This window comes from Lasioglossum baleicum, chromosome 7, assembly GCF_051020765.1.
Source record: "Lasioglossum baleicum chromosome 7, iyLasBale1, whole genome shotgun sequence".
Lineage (NCBI taxonomy): Eukaryota > Metazoa > Arthropoda > Insecta > Hymenoptera > Halictidae > Lasioglossum > Lasioglossum baleicum.
In genome coordinates, this window is record NC_134935.1 from 10,018,787 (window position 1) to 10,037,919 (window position 19,133).

Below are 19,133 nucleotides of genomic sequence, written 5' to 3' on the forward strand. Positions count from 1 at the left end.
AAAACAATTAATTTTTCAAAATCTAATAACTAGACTGTGAATCTTTATGCAAAATAAAAATGTTTTGCATTGATTATGGGAAGCAGGAATAACATAGAAATTGATTTCATTCCTTAACGACTTTGTTACATTAAAAGCAACATTACAACATTCTTGAATTTTTAGAATCTTTTACTGTTCTATATTTCGCGCAACCAATTTCTTCATAAATGCATAAAGATCCGCAATCTACTAATAACGCGACCAAATTGGCAAATAAAGCAAAATATACATATACTAGCTTTAAGATTCAAGAACAAAAACTATTATTTTTGCTTCAACCCAATGTAACGTGTTCCATTTTCAGTAGATGAATCGACTGGTGCGCCAAAAAGCATCTAACAGTACCAGCAAACCGGTTCCCCGTCACCTAAAGTCCTAACGAAAACGAAACATGTCGAGGACATTCTCGAATCGGTATCCTCGAAAAGAAGTTTCGAACTTAGGCGTGGGAATCGCGAAGAAAAAGCCTTGGGGGCCTGTTGGATGCGGGCGACGATAGTCCCGCTATACAAACCAGTTGTTTAGCCGAGACCAGTACCGTTCCAACAGTCAAGAGAAAAGCCATGAAGCTACAAGACATTGTCAAGTATCTCGTCTGCGTCGTTCTGCTAATTTCGGGAACAATTCGCTGCGACCAATTCGACACTCCAGTAAGGCGCATCTTCCTTCGCTACTTCCGGTTTCGTCCGCTTCTTCTACTTGCAGTTAGATTCACGCGGGAATTGAAAAGTGTGCACATATTTTTCTATCTGATCGTGTATGTCCTCGACGCTACACAAACATTGGCGTAATTTTATACATTCTAGTAGAGTCTATAATAATAAATTAATAGATGACAGATGAATATTCATCCAAGTAGCGTACGAGTATTAATGTCTGCGCTGTCGTTTGCATGAGAATGAATATTAAATGGTGAAGCTCACAATGCATATTTACATGACAAAACTGTGATTTCGTATATCTGATTGAATTTTTGCTTTTGCTGCGAACAATTCGCACATAAATACGTGCATACGTGTATTGTAAACAAACTGACCGCAAAATTTTCAATTAGTTTGATCAAAAAGTCTACTTATTCGGCAGGACTTAATCGAGAGAAATAAAACGAGACAAACGAGAGGCGTTTTGGACTTCCTGTTCGGCAGATTCAAAAGTTGCGGGAGCTGCAGTGAGTAAACTATGCTGCGTAAATCGCCGTGCTTTACAGCATCAATCTCTAATGACGTTCGTGTTAAATTGTTCGAATGTGCATAAATATGTAGTGTGCGGACGACCGAATCGATCCGGTGAATCGCGGATTCTCGGCGGAGAGTACACCATAGCGCACGAGTTCCCGTGGCTGGCCAACGTTCATGTGAGATCGCAATTATCCTTCAGCGGAGTCCTGATCAACGATCGTTATATTTTAACCGCAGCCAGCCAACTAGTCAGGTTCGTAACGTGCTCCTCTTAAGAATAAAACCAACATTAGGAAATGAAATGACCATCTTTTTTCCATTTTTAAAACTCAAGATTACTTTTACATCTCGATAAAAAAACTAATTATGTAATTTAGGTGGCACACTTTTCTGAGTGAACCTGTATAATAATTTGAACTTATCGTAACGTTTTCAGTGTCAAAGTGGACGCAATTAAACCTTTCATTAACTAAATTATTTTATTCTAGTGATTGTTCAAATTTGACAATAATTCGTGTATATTTTAATAGCATAACTCCGGCAGAAATCAAAGTTTCTCTTGGAGAATACGACAAATGCAGCTTGGACGTATCATCGGCGACGCTCAGCGTAGAATCAGTGTTCCTTTACCCGGAATATAATCCAGGCTCTCGCGCCCATGATTTGGCGTTAATCAAATTAAGCCAACCAATCAAATTCGAAAGGAGGATATCGCCTATCTGTCTGCCGAATCCAGGTATTCTTTAAGAAAATTTAAAAATCACGAAAAAGTAAAGACACTGATTGACCATTTAGAGGGTGATGTCATCCCTTGTAGTTTCATCGTGCTAAAAAACAAGTGTATCTACATTTTTTAAATCATTATTAAACTTGAAAATTCGTGCTTTTGCTTAACAATTTTTATCCTGAAACGTATTATACATACTGAACATACTCACTTCCAGGTTCGACCTACCTCGGTCAAGTAGGAACCCTGGTTGGATGGACAGTCAGCAAAACTGAAGATAAGAACAACAATCAAACCTGTCGTCCACGGAAATTAGGACTTCCGATTTTAGGTCACAATGAATGCATTAAATCCGGAATAAATCCTATGAACTTCCACAAAGACTCCGGTTGTGCTGGTGTTTTAGGTGGAAATTCTATAGTATGTGAGGTATGATATAATTATAATTAATTATTATCAACGCGCATTTACCTATTACCTTCATTTTTAAATCCTTAAAAATCCTGGTTTTTATTTTAGAACAGTACCAATAATTACTTGTAATTTATTATTATTTACTAACAACGGTTTCCGGTATGCAATTTCAGAATGAATCTATACATACATATATCAATTCATGTATTTTGCTTCCTATACATATAAGCATATAACTATATAAACATATAGTATAAAATGAATATATTTTTTCAGAACGATGTAGGTTTCTCAGTTCAATATCGTTCGTATGCAGGAATCTATGATCTTGTTGGTATGTAAATATTATTGGGCTTTATTTCTATATATGTGAACAAAAATTGACAGGATCTTTACTGATAAGAAAATTTATATTTTGCAACAGGCATCATTTCGGACGTAAATGAATGTGGCAACGAACCTGCAGTTTCGATTTACACGACAGTGGGTCCGCATCTAAATTGGATATTGCAACAAACTAAAGACGCGTGCTACTGTCCTAAATAATAGCAGAAAAGTATGTTGTTTATTTATTTGTAAATAGAATAATGGAAACTTGAGAAATGAAATTTTAACATGTACAAGAATTTTAAGGGAAACGGTTCCAATAAAAATCCGAGGGTACTTTTATTTCCTCAATCTTCAATTATGCCTCTTCAAATGATCAATGATAAAAAGAATTTCTTCACCCCATCAAGATATTTCTACAATTTTCGTAGTTATACAATTGCGATTATCCTGTACTTCATAAAATGTAACAAATTAAAGCATCATAGGAAGAACAAGCAAACGGTTTATTATTTATATACAGGTTCGTTGCTTATCGACAAAGGATGCAATGATATTGTTGTATGAAATTTATTAAATATTTGATACTGAAACTTACAATATTTTTAGAGCGTACCGTGTATAAGTGGACGGCATTTCGTGTGATAAATTAATTCGGTACAATTTCGAGCAAACTCATTGTAAATATATGACTAAGACTTTCATATTAATACATATTAACACGTACAAATATCTGTCTCCATTGTGCACTAAAATTATGAAACAATTTTTTTAATATTATATTTACATGACTCCATTTATTCATCAAAATTAGACAGAAGAAGATGTGTGTAAATACATTCATTCTCGAAGAGAATAAAAACATACGAAAGTAAATAAGCAGTTATTATAAATATATTGACACATTTTCTGTGCACTGTCGGACAAAATATCAGTAGGAATACCTTTTCCGCACATAATATGTTGAAATTAATCAAATTACAATAATGACATTGCATGTTTTCAAAGACTCAAAAAAGTCGTTATCTTTCACAATTCAACGAAAAAATAGCCAACATCCATAAAATATGCGTAACTTTTTTTAATATTTGAATTTTATCAGGTATATATAAACTTTAATGTCTGACTGCATTTTCTAAGTACCACAAACCCATATACCAAAATTGTATTATTAAAAGCCGTACTGTGAGAACTTGAGGAACAAATGTAACACATTATAAAAAAGCAAACCAAAATAATTCTGTATTGACTTGAAAAAAAAGTCGAACCTATTTCTAGTAAATAAAAAATGTACTTGCTAAATAAAATATTTAATAAGAATACGATAGAGTACATAAATCTAATAAGTATACGTGTAATACGTAGAAAGCAACTGAAGATATAGATTTCATTTGTTTGTATTAAAGAAAATTGTTCTGATATAATAAAATCAAATAAAAAGTGAAATTTTAGGAAAATATTAGGTTGGATCGAAAGTTAAAATTAAGATATTTATTCATAGGTTTATCGAATAACATGATAAGCCACCTAAAAAATGGCAAAAAGTAATAGAAAAGGATGGAAAATATGTTATTAAACAAATCTATGTATAAATATCCTAATTTTATCTTTGAGTTTTACGAACTTTGAGCTACGAACTTTCGTTCCAACCCAATATTATACCATGATAACTTATAATCAAGTTTTACTATATTATTTAGCAATAGTTCTAAGACGGTGAAGATTTATAGAACACAAAAAGATTGTTAATTCGTTCAAAATAAACTCATATTATAATGGAAGTATACTTAAATACAAAATACGTTGCACGTGGGGTGCTATTATACAGTTATTTTGATGTATCAAATACATTACATGCATTAATATATAACATGGGTAACATTTGCATTACACTGTGACGTAACTGCTTCCTCTAATGTACAATCTAGTTTACGATAATTGGCTGTGCTAGGACGCCGTCTACCACGACTGTTTCGTGATCTTCGTCCTTCTAGTACAATCGCTAGTATCTATAATATAAAAAAAGTGGAATTAGCAACAGTGTATAGAAAGAATTTCATTCATTCAAAATAATCCATTACCTTTTGTTTATTACAATAACCAATGTACGCAACAATAGAGATCAAGGAGAGTACGGTAAAGTATGTAAAAAAGTGGGATTCTTCGTCTGTCCTCATAGTATGAAAAGAAGATACCTTTTCTTCTGAAGGTTTGTGCATATTTTGAGGTTGATCTGCGAAAAAGATCCTTATTAAAAACAGACCAGTAATAATGTACCTGTTGAAATTTTAGCTTAATATTCAAATTGTTGTACCTGTATCAACAAGTGCATCGAGCCCACCCTGATCATTTTGATCTAAAAACATAGTTACATAAACAAGTGCAGATTACACATGAAATTAAAAAATCCAAATATTTACAGATCATTACCATCAATTAATTTTTCATCTCCTGAACGATTCAATTCATCTGGATTAGTTTCAGTATTCGCAGCAAGTTCATCGGATTCCTTATTTGTAATTGGCAAATCTTTATTTACGGTGGGTGGACCCTCAGTCTGTAGTTCCTTGTCTATATTTTGTAATTCCTTGTCTCCATTCTGCAATTCTTTATCTAAATTCTGTGATTCCTTGTTTGTAGTTTGCGGCTTGTCTATACTTTGTAGAATTTTGTCGGCATCTTGTAAACCCTTGTTCATATCTTGTAAGCTTTTGTTTGCATCCTGAGATTCCTTGCTTACACCCTGTGGTTTCTTCTGTAAAATCTCTGGTTCTGTATGTACATCCTTAGGATCAGCTGGTTTGATATTTGTTTCCTTCCGACTTACTGTTTGATCATCCCCATGTTCCTGATCATTCATAGGGTTCAGTTTTGTTTCAGTTGTTTGCACTGGCTTTCTTTCTGAACTCGATGACTTTGCCTTATCCTTGTAAGATGTATTTTCTTCAACTTCATCATTTGGTTTACTATCTTCGTGTATCTTGATCGTAGTAATTTGTGAATTCTTGATTGGTTTCTGTCCTTTCGAACTTTGATCTTCATTTAGACTTTGGTTCTTTTTTAACGTTATATTTTCTGTCTGAGACTTGGTGGCCAACTTCTTCGCATCGGTATCAATATTTTTACTCCAAGCTAATATTTCACATAGTGGAATAAAGTGATCGTTCATATCAAAACAAAAGGGTAAACACTTAGCGTGACTATCAAAATTGTGTAGAAATGATAGCTTTGACTTTATCTTTTCATGTGAGAATGTTACGCCCTTAACGTTTTTACAAAATATACTTCCATCTTTATCCTCCTCCTTGGGAGCTAATTGCTGTAAATAACTGTTAAAAGCTTTTCCATCGGTAAAATGTGCATTAAACGAATCCTGCAATTGCCTCGATTGACAGACTTTATACCATGCATCGTAAAATATGAGACACAAGAACATATTTCTAAATGTATAATCTGTTGTCACAGTTCCTACTGGATATGATTCGTTAGCACAAGTACTTATAATAGTGTCGGTATATAAAAATACTGGTACTGGGCATAATTCTGTATCACTTTTCATAAAATCTATAATCTTTGTCGTTTTAATTGGATCACTGGACACGTTCGTAAAATAAAGGAGAAAGACGAAAATGGCAAGCCCATTAAATGAATGGACTGTGCGTTTTTCCATTATTTTTCCTGTTTATTAACTATTCCTTCGAAAAGATGATGGGCTATCAAAGCAATAGTTCTATCGTTTCCTAGACGTCATACTTTGTTTTATTGACTATCAGTTACGTATTTTTTCGATGATGATAATTCTCTGTGTTCTCTTCTGTTTCCTCACACTTATTGCCGATACTATGTCAGCAATTCTGTACAAAGTTTATGTCAATCTATCGGACATAACCTTCCAAAATTCAGTTTACGTATTTCAACGCGAATCCATTTATTACACTTATCACAGAATTCGACAAACACGCCATCTTTTTCGTTCGCTGAATACATTAGTAACATAACCTTAAATTATTGCTACAAGCAAGTCCATGCATGTCCCGAATTAAATAAATAAATACATGTGTATGTTTTAACAGTAACATATTTAATGTATAATGAATCAACCGTTTATTGTTTCACAAATTTGTGTTAGATAGAAAAAATTTTGAATATATTTAAAATTCTTATAAACGATAATAACTATATATATATGTAAACAACATATGTTATAATTATTTACTAAACATTCATTAATTTAAAATCTAGACTGTAATAAAAAATTTTTCTACAATAGGAACGTACTTGAGATCTGTGAAGCATAGTATATAACATATATAAATATATTATAGATTCTTTATTCTTGGAATGCTTGTATGTACATAAGTCTAAATACATACACACGTAAGTATATATATATACTTATAGGTACTTATCATGCATATAAGTCTATAGTTTATTACACACACACACACACATTTCTTTCATCATACTAAATTACATACTTTTGGAACACCTTATATAAAAATTTAAAAGTCATATTTGTAGCGTATATCGCCGTACAAAACCTTGACGAAACTTTTTAAAATTCAGTTTGTAACCTGTTTCTCTTTGTTTTATCACATGATGCAGATTGTTCTTCTGTTGTTCCATATTTTTTGTATGTAATTATGAATACATATATTTATATGTGTACACCAATAAGGTTGAGTTGAATACAATTTATTTATACTGACAATGTGAGCTTCTTGAAAAGTATTTGTATTATTCTACTTATATATATAAATAAAATGTAAATCGCTTGTGCATATACAAAATACGTTTGTATACTCTATAATCAATATATATAATTTATGTAACTATAATATACCTTATAAAAATAAAATTTGCATAATAACACTTCCGGTTTTTTGTATATTTTTACCACATTTTTATTAGAATGTACAATGTATAATACTAGTAATATTAATTAAAAATTTACTTTATTTTATTCTGCAATAAGAAAGTCCTTCCTAAATAGGGTGTACTTATACTTACCTTAGTTACCTTAGTACAAGCAGGTAGTCTATGACAGTTACAAAATTGCAATGCACGTGCGTTTCCCACATGTATAACCTACGATTATTTTTTAGTTGAATAGAAGTATTTAAATTGGGAATTCATAGACCAAAAGGAAAATAAATTGTTTGATTAGTCTGTATTGTTGTAAAGCTTTACTAAATTCTACTTATATCTCGTTAAAACTTATTGTATATTTTCGAAAATTGTGTTAGTCGACACTGAAAGCATTTTCATTTTTAGATGATGCCCTACATTCAAGAAAGCCTTCAGACAATAGACGTTCATAGATAATAATTAACATGTGGGTATTTTAATCTATATGTTAATATATGAATCTACCTCTGACACCAAATATAACGAAACAGTCAGTATTATAAGTTAAGTTGAGCAGTTTGTCTTCCGTGAGGTATGTTTATTTTCTCTATAAAATCTAAAGTAATGTTTGTAAATTCAAATCATTCGTAATAATTGATCAAGAAATTCAAATAACCACATATATGACAATCATTACATTGTCTTTCATAGTATATGTATATATATTTCATTAAGAGCTTCGCCTTGTATTATGCTGGCATCATAATTCATATCTAACTCGTGCGATCTATTATACATTATATTTATTTCACATAGTCAAGATGGTTTCCCAAATATTTGATGAATCTCCAAAAGAAATGCAGTTATTAAATTCAGACAATGAATCACAGAGCATAAAGCAGAGGGATAGTGTGGAGAAAGTACAAATGAAAAAACAGCTTGGTCTTTTAGAAGGTGTTGCAATTATTGTAGGAATTATATGCGGTTCAGGTAAACATTGCACACAAGTTTTAGTTTTGATATATAATAAGTGAATAAGTTATAAATATTAGCACAAAAAAAAAACATACATTGTATAAAGTATCATAGATATATTTACAATTTGTACTATGTGTATTAACACAATAAAATTTATATGCTTGTTTAGGTATTTTCATTTCTCCAAAAGGTGTTATTACAGAAGTAGGAAGCGTCGGAGTATCTTTAATTATTTGGGTTTTATGTGGGTTACTCTCTATGATTGGAGCATTATGTTATGCTGAATTAGGAACTTGTATACCTCGTAGTGGTGGTGATTATGTTTATATCTGTGAATCTTTTGGAGCGCTACCGTCTTTCTTGTACTTATGGGCTGCCAATTTAATTGTTGTGTAAGTTGAATCTTCTAAGAAACGAAGAAATTTAACTACTATATGTACCCTCGAGTAAGCAAAATGTAATACTATGAAAATAATTACGAGATTATTTATTTTCAGACCAACTACTAATGCTATTATGGGACTAACTTTTGCACAATATGTTTTGCAACCATTCTTTCCAAATTGTGCTATTCCAGACTATAGTGTACGATTAATAGCAGCAGTCACTATTTGTAAGACATGTTTTTTAAATTTAAAACAAAATGCACACAAAGTACTTCTTTTAAATGTGTGTGTGTGGTTTATATTACTGATAACTTCTTTGTATAATTTTTTAATAGGTTTACTTACATTTGCAAATTGTTACGATGTTAAAGAAACATCTAAAATGCAGAATGTATTTATGTTCACTAAAATTGGAGCATTAGGAATTATAGTCATTGCTGGCCTTACTTGGTTATCACTAGGTAAGCATAATTCAGATATGGTAGAGTCGGAAAGTAAGGTAAATGAATATGATATATCTTTAATAAAGATAATATATGTTTTACTAACGTATTTAGATAAGCAAATACATCAATAAAACATATATTAACATTATTAAAGATATATATCATATTCATACTTGTATACGTCAATTATTAATTTACTTTCCAACTCGACTGTAAGTGGAGAAAACTTTCCATTTTTTAAAGATCATTTTTTTCGATTTGATAACAACAACATCCATTTGTAGGTCATACAGAAAATTTTGAAAATTCTTTTGAAAATACTCGTACAGAGCCTGGCAAAATTGCAGTGGCTTTCTATTCTGGTATATTTTCATACTCTGGGTGGAATTATCTAAACTTCATGACAGAAGAATTAAAAGATCCTTATGTGTATGTAATATAGCTTTACACTGTATCATGTTAATTCTTTTACTTTTATATATTGAACAAATTCCTCGGTTTTGCAGAAATTTACCACGAGCTATCTACATATCATTACCTTTAGTTACTTCGATATATGTATTGGCAAACGTTGCGTATTTATCAGTTTTAACACCAACCGCTATGATTGCTTCTCATGCAATAGCAGTGGTAAATATACATTCTTTCGTATCCGTGTATAAGTCTTTAAAAAGAAACTAATTGAATTAACCTTTGTTAGACATTCGGAGACCAAATACTTGGTGTAATGTCTTGGATAATACCAGTAATGGTAGCTGTGTCTGCATTTGGAGGATTGAGTGTTCACATTATGACATCATCTAGATTGTGTTTTGTTGGCGCTAGAAATGGTCATTTTCCATCAATGTTAGGTCACATTAATGTTTCAAGATTTACACCTACGCCTGCCTTAATGTTTCTCGTAAGTATCGAAGATACACATTTACATATAATATAATTATAAATCTGTAATTTCTCTAAACGCCCATAATTTCTCCTTTTGTGTTTATTTATAGTGCATTTTATCTCTAATAATGCTCTGTACAAGTGATATTTTTGTATTAATCACGTACTGCAGTATAGTTGAATCATTCTTTATCATGCTATCAGTAGCTGGTGTTCTATGGCTTCGTTATAAAGAACCAAATATGCATCGACCAATAAAGGTACGTTACATAATCAATAATAATATAAACACAAATATATATTTTCCAAAATATATTTTGAAAATGTGCTTTTATAGATGCCTCTATGGATACCTATCTCATTCGTGGCTATATGTGCATTTTTGATCATTGTTCCTTGTTATGAAAGGCCATACGAAGTCGGTGTAGGTACTTTAATAACTTTATCTGGTATTCCAGCCTATTTTGCGGGCGTTAAATGGACAAATAGGCCAGTATGGCTTCAAAAAATGAATTGTACGTAATACAAGATTACTTATACATTGTTGGCTTCACTTATACATTGTTCATAATTAAGTAATTATAAAAATTTATTACTTTCAGTTAAAGTTACTTATACTATCCAGAAACTGTTCATGTCTGCAACTGAGGAACGAGACACCTGACTTCAAATATTAAGAGTTTAAGAATAATTTGATCTGCTTTCATCATACTAATGCTAACTACATAAATAATAGTAACCCCTTTGTTACCATCAATTACCACATGACTGTGTTCTTCGTATACAAAATATGTACACGAACTATAAAGCATAATTAAGCATAATTTACCATTACCTATTATAATTTATTTTGGACAGCTATAACTGTCGTGTGTTCGGATATACGTAGATAGTGTGATTATTCTTGGTATTCTAATAATCATGTTTGTTTTTTTTTAATAACAAATTTGTCTAATATTTGTGCGTGTATATTTATTGTTATAAGCATTAATACGTTTTCTACTCTTTACAGTTTCTACATCAGGAAATATATTAAATGATACATGTTAATTGTGAAACCTGAGTAATGGTGTTGTATGATTTTGTTAATGCTAGTAAATGTGTGATAGCTGAATATAATTATTATACGAACGTGCATGAAAATCTTTAATAAATATTTTCACGAGTATGATATTAATGTATTGATTTTTCGGAATATATTTTCGAAGATTCCGTGTCTTTTAATATAATCGTTCATGCTATTGTGTACCCAGATATATATTTTAAATAATATTCTTATACTTATTACATTTGTGTGTAACATACGTATTTATTTAGGCAATCAAAGTTTGAGTATGTTACAGTACAGTAATATATACTTTTTTAAAATTATTGCAATATCATATATCTGTACATATTAAGATATACACAGAAATTTCAAAAAGAACTTAATGGTCGTAATAAACTATTGAAGTTCAAAATAAATACTGGAATGTAGAACACATGTCTATTCTTTATGTGCAGGCTATAACAACGTGGTAACATTACATATAGAGATTAACAAGTACAATACAAGTCATAGATTTTTATATGTTTTATACGACTCAACATTTTATGTACATAGATTAATGTATATCTTCTGGGTTAAACATTCCCTGCAAAGTAAAATTAACAAATCTAATTAATTGACCTTTAAGTAATGTTTATGGTTTAATTAATATTCAATAACAATTCTGTTATTAATTATCAAGGGTTAATATGTACAAGTATTTTTTATTATTTATGAAAAATATATGCGATGATAGAAAACCGCTAGAAGTAAACGATCTGATTCCATTTTGATAGTTACAGTAAAATAAGGGCAATGACCTTCATATCTATGTATTATAAATTAAAAAATAAATTTTTCATTTCAAATATCACATGAAAATGATCTAGGATGCGAATGCATAAAATATGGATTAGTATAGATATGTATGTATGTTATTTAGTGCAGTTAGAAATAATATAATCTTACCTTAGCACGTCTTAGAATGGAGTCTTTACTAGCGTCGTAGGGATGGTCTTTACTGGGAATTTCTAAGACCGATGGTATTGGTTGAGTATGACTATCGATTACATGACGAATCAGTTCTGCGATCTTAAACAAATAATAAAACTTTTTATTGTACAAATACAATTCCAGTAGAATCCCGTTCATCCGGCTCAGAAGGATATTATTAGAATGTTAATTCAAAGAAACGGGATTCTACTGAATTTTAAGCAAGATACTTTAGTCCAATGTATTTTTGTGGAGTCACGTAGCCCCATTACCATTTTAATTTCACCTATTTGCATGCAAATGAAGTGATCCAGCACGCAAAACAAACTATTCAGAACAGAAATAGACTTATGTATTTATTTGTGACACGAAGATTCTGGCATAAACTAGTCTAAATCGCGTGAAATGAAATGTTACATGGCTCTCGAAAAGTGGGCTGAAAAAATACATTGGACAATAGGTCTATCCTTATACCTAGTCGGTGATTATTAGACAGCGGATTTTATGCATTCATAAAAAATATGTTAGGTGTAATTTAAAACAGTAAAAAGATTAGAAGAATTTAAAAATACTCTTATACTATTTTCAACCTATTAAACATATAAAGAAAGAAAATAGATTTCTACTTCACTCTAGTTTGTTGTGATTGAGATAGAAAATGTCCATTTTGCAGAAAGATCTGCTATCTAGTGATTATACTATAATATTTCTAACATTTTTGAGAAAATATATAACTTCTAAAAATACATTTGATACTTACACTTTGGTTGATAAGGATGATATCGATATCATCTCGCTTAATAAAACGCTTAAACGTATCTTCTATATCGCTCACCGGTGTATCTGTAAATAGTATATTATATGTACAGTTTGAAACAATAATCTTCAAAGAACATCAAGCATGACACATCGACATTAAGAGTAGTTAATCAGAAAGAAGTAATTCCTACAGAAAAATATGCATACTTTTATCTACAACCATAAAATTGGATTGACGGTGCTTGTTAATCTCGCCAACTCCACCCAAAAGAAATCCCACACACGTATCCTAAAACGAAAGTTTTGTAATTCATTCTAAAATATAAGACATGAAGTATTAATTGTATTTACCTCATCTCCGATCACTGCGAGAAGTTTACCCTTTCCTGCGGAATGAAGAGCCATTATAAACGAAATAAGGATGACAGGGAAGATTTTCTTTGCAAAACAAACGTAGTTTAATACAACGATTATTGATAGTGCATCAGCTGACAAGACACACCTACATATATGTACAACTTCAGCTATATACTTGAATATCACGTGCCAAACTTGTCCAATCGAGAGCGGTGGAAGGGGTAATTGTAGTCAAGTTTAGAATTAACAATTGCTTGAACACATTGACGTTTTGTACATAATTGTATTATTCTTGACCACACCAGTGCTGCGATTTGTCTTGTGAAAATGTAAAATAATGTTTGCATCGTGCAGAGTGCATCGTGCAATTTCGATGTGCAGCATTTGCATCGAACTGCATTGAACTCTTTGCAGCTTCCTTTGATATATCGAGTCGCATGTCTATGTAACTTTAATTTCTATTTTTAGCTATTTCATCTTTACTTGTACAGTATTTAGTTACGAAAACATAACATTGTATCGAGCTAGAATTTCATCGACAAGAAAATCCACTCGAAACCTATGACAACTTCAAGATGTACTTCCCAAATGCGTAAACGTGCGTAACGCGTAATAGCTGGGGGTTATGTTTTTAAGTACATGTGTACATATATAGCATAACTTCTGTGTGTATCTAATATTAATTATGTATGAACGTAAATTGGAAGACGGAAGCTTGTGTTACATTCAATAGTTTAATGTATGTTTTATTCTATCTTCTTATACGTGTGGAAAACCGGACTTGATAGTTATTAAAGAAACATTGTAAATAAAATAGAATACATGCTCCACGATAACCATTTTTAATTACATTATTTGGGTTATGATATTATAGAACATTATGGTTGTTCAAAGGTGTTGTGCATTCTTTTTAGCTAATACATTTACAAATACGAGCATTCATGATGTACACATTTTTTTTATTGCATACGAAACAGGATATATTTAATTAATTTATGGCTAATTGTAAAGCGACTATTTTGTAACCCTAAAATGTACTGATGGATAGAAAACCATTATCATTTTCGTGAATGATGTGACTTCGATAATGTTTAATAATTAAATTGTCTATACTAATTAATTCTAAAAATATGTGTTGATTCTGTTTTAGGGACTTCATGTTAATAACACATGCACTGAGGACGTGACATAAGTGGGCAAGAAATATAGTACAAAAACATGTCGTTTATGGATAACATTGATAGTTATAAAAAAATGGTTTCCGAAGAAATCATGCAAACACCGTGTACAATGGACGAAAGTTCAACCGAATTTATGGTTCTACCAAAATATGAGCATATAGAAGAGTCGCTGGTAATGAAATATTCAATATTATAATACAATACTAAAAAGCTCATATACAGTCAAACCTCGATAATAAGGAACTCTTTAATACTAAACCTATCGAGCACTAAAAACGATTCAAATATTTTAGCTTATAAAAATGACAAGGCTCTATTTCTTTAGATAAAGAAATTTATCGAGTAAGTTTCCATGTAAACAACTTCATAATTTCAATAATTGTAAATTGAAAAATATAAAACCAGTCATTTGACCGGCAGTGATAGCTTTAGCGTTAACTTGAAAAATTTTGTTTATTTCCTTCCGCTGCACTTTAAAAACCTCTATAAATCGAAATAAAACTTCCTTTAACTTGAATTATTTTCATAGTATGTAAATGTTTTACGAAGTTTCATAGAAAGATGCAATGATATTGAGGAAAATGCTTTGGCTACTGTTGAAAATACCCTCGATCAGTAATCTGTTAATTCATTAACGCAGAGTCGAATCTCAGATTTCTTTAATATGTTACACAAGAGCCTAGTAGATTATATTTACTATATGTATATAATGAATAACTTCTCGTGGACGAGTAATACTAAACTATGCAAGATTAAATGTTCACTTTCTTAACTATAAATTTTCATAGGTTGTTGGCGAAGAAATAGTAGTAGACGAAAACATGGATTTAGACCAACAAATTTCTGAAGAAGCTGTTTGCGAATCTAAAGAAGCAGTTGAATATTTTGAAAGAGATATAAACGCAACAATACCTGTTGAATTTGTTGAAGATTCTGTATCGTTATCTACAACAAACATTGCTAAACAGGAATGGTTACCAGATGATGCGAATAATCAGGATATATTGGTAAATATTAGAAAATTTTTAAGACTGTGAAATTAAGTGTTAAAGTTAGATATTAAAAACTCATTATGTTTTTTTCTATACATATCTATAGTTATCGGAACCAGAAGAGAGTGAATCTGAAATCGGTTGTAGTAGAATAACAAGCGATGACCAATACGAAGATGAAGAAACAATAGCTACATTTGTAACCGCTACGGGTCAACAGTTAGCATTATATGCAGTTGAAGATTCAGAAGAAATTTTTGCTGTAGCAATGTATGACGAGTCTGGAGTGCCTCCGACAAGTTTTCAGTTTCTCATGAAGTGAGTCTTAATTTTTATATCATATTTATTGTCCAATTTAGAGATTTTATTAAAAGGTTTCAATTTCTAATGCCAAATAATGAAATGGTTTCAGGTCTGACGTTGAAAGATTGATAGGTGAAGGTGCTGTTAGAACTGTAAGGAAACCAACACAAATAAAAAAGCAATTACTGACAACACAGCCGCCAATATTCTTTTCTAAGAATGATTCAACAGACGATATACTGATACACAACGAAAACAAAATTGAAACCAAACATGAAACATTGCAAAAGGAAGATGATTCATGGGAAGAAAACTCAACCTTGATGGAGGATTCTAATTTAAATCTACATATGAAACGAGTTTCTAACATTATATATGCATCTGATGATAAACACTCAGACTTGACATACTTAATGATGGACAATTGTCCTGTAAATATTGGTATGTACTTAAAGTATTGCTTTATTGTTTTGTGTTGTAATACAATTGTATAATAAAGTATTGCTTTGATTTAGCAGACAATTCGGAAGAATATCAAGAAGAGGATGAAAGCGACAGTGAAATTTTAGAACAGTCAACTGTACAGTACATTCTCTTCGAAGGTGATCAATCTGATTCTGAGTTAACTTTCGACGAGATTCAAACAACACTTCGGAATCTTAAAACGGCCGAATCGAAATCATCAAGGCGGCAATTAAATAAGAAACTTGATACAGAACAAGACAGTTTCGCAAATGTTAAGCAATCTGAATGCGATCATTCAGTGGATAATAATTCTAATTGCAATCACATTTCCAATACATTGACAGAGAGAAAATTGAATTTAGTAGACAGTGAAAAAGAATCTCTGGAATTATTTACAGATTCAACGATGAATGGAATATCAAACAACACGAATTTAGATCTAGCGAACGGCTCCATAGAATGTGTATCACCTGAATCGACACAAATGCAGTATAGAACGAAAAGATCTCGTAAACAACAATTAATTTCTGTGAACCGTGAAGATTCAGAAATAATTATTCAACCGGCGTCTCTTCTGAGCGAAGAGGACAACAATGTTAAGAAAAGAGGTAAACGGAAGAAATACCGTCAAAGGAGTAACGACGCGAAAAGAATGAAGAAGGTTAAACGTAAGGAAGTTGAAGTGATTGAAATCGACGTTGACGAAGAAGAGAATATGCTCCAGTCAAAGAGGGATGTTGTTGAAATAACTATAGACGATAGTAAGGATAAGTATTCTAGTGATAAAGAGAATGAAATTATTATGGTAGGAGATTCAGACGAAGAATCGTCGCAGTCAAATTCCAAAAAGATGTTACTACAGTGCCAACACTGTGCAAGAAACTTTCGACAGCAAAGAGCATTCGAAACTCATTTACGAGTATGTTCGAAATCACCATCGAATTCGATTCGATTTAAAGAACAGAAAATTAAACATTCAAGTAGAACAAACGAAGATGCGGTGAAGAAAGAGTATACTTGTAAAATATGTCAAGAGAAGTTCGATGTTGTCGTGGTTTTAGCACGTCACGTGCGTTCGGAACATTCTCAAAGGAAGAAACGTAGATTAAGTAAATCGTCGATCGAACGGCAATCTAAAGAGGTGGAAGAGAAAAAGGAATCTATTGAATCAAAAAAAGAATTGACTATGATTAAAAACATCAAAAGAAAAAGAAATCAACGACTAAATTGTACATGGGAAGTAAAGAAATTGAGTTGTTCCGATTGCGGCAGATGGTTTCCGAGTGCTCCCTTGTTGAGAGCACATTGTTTGCAACACGGTACAAAAAAAACTGGTAAATTTTCGTTAAACTCTTTGTTGATTTTTTAACACTAACCGTACCGGGTACAAAATGTATCGGATATATATATATACATATATATATATATATTTTACATATTATACATATTATATATATTAGACATTGTTTTATAAAAATTACAAGACTGAACTTATTTAGATAATTCACAATTTTTATAATAATACGTGCTCGAATAAAGAAATTTATTGAATAATTTCCAATGAAAGCACATCTTTATATTTTCAATAATTAAAAAATAAAAAATGTGAAAGCAGTCATTTGACCGGTCGCGGTACGGTTAGTGTTAATATTAAGTATTTGTTCACTAATGTTAGGTACCATGTAACATTTTATTTCTGTGCTCTCACTTTACAGAACACAAGGTACGCAGGTGTCACATATGCCAGAAGCTGATAAAGTCTAGATTGCTTTTCGTACAACATTTGAAGAAGCATAGAAGTATGCGAAAAACCCCAAAGACGGTAACAAACATTCAAAAAAAATTACATACCACGAGATCAGTGACGCGCAAGATTAAAAAACTAAGAAAGCGGGGACGACCACGGAAACTTTGATTGCTTTAAGACACGACGCATAGAACTTCTTCAAGACGCGGTGATATGTGAAAAATATTGTTTACTATATTATTTCCTTTAATGTGAAATATGTATAATATAATGTTCATACTTCCAAAAAAGTTGGAAATATTTATATGTTTGTTGGAAAAGAGATATCTCTCACTTTAAAGCACATGAAATATTTAGCCGAATGTACATAGTATTTAGGTACATTATATATATGTTGTAGATCATCTAATTTTACAATTGTCATATATTTACATTCATAGCTTAATTTTAGTACAAAGGCTGACTTCCCCTAATTAACATCTGTATTCGACCATAGAATTATTTATGAAATGTAAGTATCAGGTATTGAGTTAAGGCGAAATGAAATGTGAAAATTTGATAGAATTAGTTGAGTAACATGTTTGAGAGAAATTAGGTAAGTCAGCCTATTCACCAAGGGTGCATTCCGATTCACGCATGATGCGCATACACTGTATAGTGTATGTATAGAGACTCCTATACTACACTATACAGTGTATGCGCATCATGCGTGAATCGGAATGGACCCTAAGTAAGTGCTGTACATTAAATCTACCGCCGTACTTCGAGGACATGATTGACCATTGTAAATAAAACACATCTTTTGAAAACTATTACATTTATATTTGTTATTTATATATCTATGGTTGTAAGAGAGAGGAAGGACGCCGCATGTCGTATATTTTCACTTTCGAAATATTGCCGTTTAAAGTTCTGATTACTAATTCTTTGACATAGGACATTGGTCAAATTGCATTATTTTCTGAGCCTTTTGAATTTGTTTTCATGACTTTTTTTCTGGTAAATACGTAAATCCTATACTATGAAGCTCAATTAATGTGTAAACTAAAGTTTTTTGGAATTAAAATTTTTTCTTTAT

At 31.4% G+C, this 19,133-nt stretch overlaps 5 protein-coding genes across 16 annotated transcripts; 3 read left to right on the forward strand and 2 right to left on the reverse strand.

The window, feature by feature from the left end:
- The first annotated feature begins 453 nt into the window (after positions 1 to 453).
- On the forward strand, positions 454 to 3,260 carry LOC143210784 (vitamin K-dependent protein C). Its single transcript, XM_076427977.1, has 7 exons — positions 454 to 692; positions 1,126 to 1,210; positions 1,305 to 1,473; positions 1,751 to 1,956; positions 2,165 to 2,376; positions 2,638 to 2,695; positions 2,786 to 3,260. The coding sequence occupies exons 1-7, from the start codon at positions 606 to 608 to the stop codon at positions 2,905 to 2,907; spliced, it is 939 nt and encodes a 312-aa protein (XP_076284092.1). The 5' UTR covers positions 454 to 605; the 3' UTR covers positions 2,908 to 3,260.
- A 1,168-nt stretch (positions 3,261 to 4,428) lies between these two features.
- Positions 4,429 to 6,633, reverse strand: LOC143210779 (uncharacterized). Its single transcript, XM_076427969.1, has 4 exons — positions 5,119 to 6,633; positions 5,003 to 5,044; positions 4,770 to 4,921; positions 4,429 to 4,697 (listed from the first exon to the last, which is right to left on the reverse strand). The coding sequence occupies exons 1-4, from the start codon at positions 6,356 to 6,358 to the stop codon at positions 4,548 to 4,550; spliced, it is 1,584 nt and encodes a 527-aa protein (XP_076284084.1). The 5' UTR covers positions 6,359 to 6,633; the 3' UTR covers positions 4,429 to 4,547.
- Positions 6,634 to 6,716: 83 nt separating this feature from the next.
- Gb (solute carrier family 7 member genderblind) lies at positions 6,717 to 11,399 on the forward strand. 7 transcript variants are annotated; one of them, XM_076427962.1, is made up of 12 exons: positions 6,717 to 6,747; positions 6,959 to 7,065; positions 7,963 to 8,128; positions 8,353 to 8,526; positions 8,684 to 8,906; positions 9,012 to 9,361; positions 9,631 to 9,775; positions 9,853 to 9,976; positions 10,047 to 10,247; positions 10,342 to 10,491; positions 10,569 to 10,746; positions 10,834 to 11,399. In XM_076427962.1, exons 4-12 carry the CDS (start codon positions 8,358 to 8,360, stop codon positions 10,893 to 10,895), a joined length of 1,602 nt encoding a protein of 533 aa, XP_076284077.1. In that variant the 5' UTR covers positions 6,717 to 6,747; positions 6,959 to 7,065; positions 7,963 to 8,128; positions 8,353 to 8,357; the 3' UTR covers positions 10,896 to 11,399. The 7 variants fall into 7 exon arrangements, with proteins under 7 accessions (XP_076284077.1, XP_076284079.1, XP_076284080.1 ...); XM_076427964.1 differs by having other exon boundaries at positions 6,729 to 6,747; positions 7,014 to 7,065; XM_076427966.1 differs by lacking the exons at positions 6,717 to 6,747; positions 6,959 to 7,065 and adding an exon at positions 7,711 to 7,854 and having other exon boundaries at positions 9,012 to 9,127; positions 9,236 to 9,361.
- A 304-nt stretch (positions 11,400 to 11,703) lies between these two features.
- Vha14-1 (V-type proton ATPase subunit Vha14-1) lies at positions 11,704 to 13,534 on the reverse strand. Its single transcript, XM_076427980.1, has 5 exons — positions 13,362 to 13,534; positions 13,218 to 13,299; positions 13,012 to 13,094; positions 12,228 to 12,350; positions 11,704 to 11,865 (listed from the first exon to the last, which is right to left on the reverse strand). The coding sequence occupies exons 1-5, from the start codon at positions 13,413 to 13,415 to the stop codon at positions 11,836 to 11,838; spliced, it is 372 nt and encodes a 123-aa protein (XP_076284095.1). The 5' UTR covers positions 13,416 to 13,534; the 3' UTR covers positions 11,704 to 11,835.
- Positions 13,535 to 13,679: 145 nt separating this feature from the next.
- On the forward strand, positions 13,680 to 18,249 carry LOC143210770 (uncharacterized). 6 transcript variants are annotated; one of them, XM_076427952.1, is made up of 7 exons: positions 13,680 to 13,696; positions 14,518 to 14,720; positions 15,337 to 15,555; positions 15,647 to 15,858; positions 15,953 to 16,284; positions 16,359 to 17,642; positions 18,024 to 18,249. In XM_076427952.1, the coding sequence occupies exons 2-7, from the start codon at positions 14,586 to 14,588 to the stop codon at positions 18,221 to 18,223; spliced, it is 2,382 nt and encodes a 793-aa protein (XP_076284067.1). In that variant the 5' UTR covers positions 13,680 to 13,696; positions 14,518 to 14,585; the 3' UTR covers positions 18,224 to 18,249. The 6 variants fall into 6 exon arrangements, with proteins under 6 accessions (XP_076284067.1, XP_076284064.1, XP_076284063.1 ...); XM_076427949.1 differs by lacking the exon at positions 13,680 to 13,696 and adding an exon at positions 13,819 to 13,965; XM_076427948.1 differs by lacking the exon at positions 13,680 to 13,696 and adding an exon at positions 13,966 to 14,106.
- The last annotated feature ends 884 nt before the right edge of the window (positions 18,250 to 19,133 follow it).

Bases quoted from the DNA above. Each gene is read 5' to 3' on its own strand.
- LOC143210770 (XM_076427952.1), top strand. From the start codon at position 14,586: ATGTCGTTTATGGATAACATTGATAGTTATAAAAAAATGGTTTCCGAA. The intron at 15,859-15,952 runs GTGAGTCTTAAT...AAATGGTTTCAG, and splicing joins AGTTTTCAGTTTCTCATGAA to GTCTGACGTTGAAAGATTGA. The intron at 17,643-18,023 runs GTAAATTTTCGT...CTCACTTTACAG, and splicing joins ACACGGTACAAAAAAAACTG to AACACAAGGTACGCAGGTGT.
- Vha14-1 (XM_076427980.1), bottom strand. From the start codon at position 13,415: ATGGCTCTTCATTCCGCAGGAAAGGGTAAACTTCTCGCAGTGATCGGA. The intron at 13,300-13,361 runs GTAAATACAATT...CTTTCGTTTTAG, and splicing joins TCGCAGTGATCGGAGATGAG to GATACGTGTGTGGGATTTCT. The intron at 12,351-13,011 runs GTAAGTATCAAA...TATTTGTTTAAG, and splicing joins TCATCCTTATCAACCAAAGT to ATCGCAGAACTGATTCGTCA.
- LOC143210779 (XM_076427969.1), bottom strand. From the start codon at position 6,358: ATGGAAAAACGCACAGTCCATTCATTTAATGGGCTTGCCATTTTCGTC. The intron at 5,045-5,118 runs GTAATGATCTGT...CTATGTTTTTAG, and splicing joins AGATGAAAAATTAATTGATG to ATCAAAATGATCAGGGTGGG. The intron at 4,922-5,002 runs GTACAACAATTT...TCTTTTTCGCAG, and splicing joins CGATGCACTTGTTGATACAG to ATCAACCTCAAAATATGCAC.
- Gb (XM_076427962.1), top strand. From the start codon at position 8,358: ATGGTTTCCCAAATATTTGATGAATCTCCAAAAGAAATGCAGTTATTA. The intron at 8,527-8,683 runs GTAAACATTGCA...ATGCTTGTTTAG, and splicing joins AGGAATTATATGCGGTTCAG to GTATTTTCATTTCTCCAAAA. The intron at 10,492-10,568 runs GTACGTTACATA...GTGCTTTTATAG, and splicing joins ATATGCATCGACCAATAAAG to ATGCCTCTATGGATACCTAT.
- LOC143210784 (XM_076427977.1), top strand. From the start codon at position 606: ATGAAGCTACAAGACATTGTCAAGTATCTCGTCTGCGTCGTTCTGCTA. The intron at 1,474-1,750 runs GTTCGTAACGTG...ATATTTTAATAG, and splicing joins GCAGCCAGCCAACTAGTCAG to CATAACTCCGGCAGAAATCA. The intron at 1,957-2,164 runs GTATTCTTTAAG...ACTCACTTCCAG, and splicing joins TATCTGTCTGCCGAATCCAG to GTTCGACCTACCTCGGTCAA.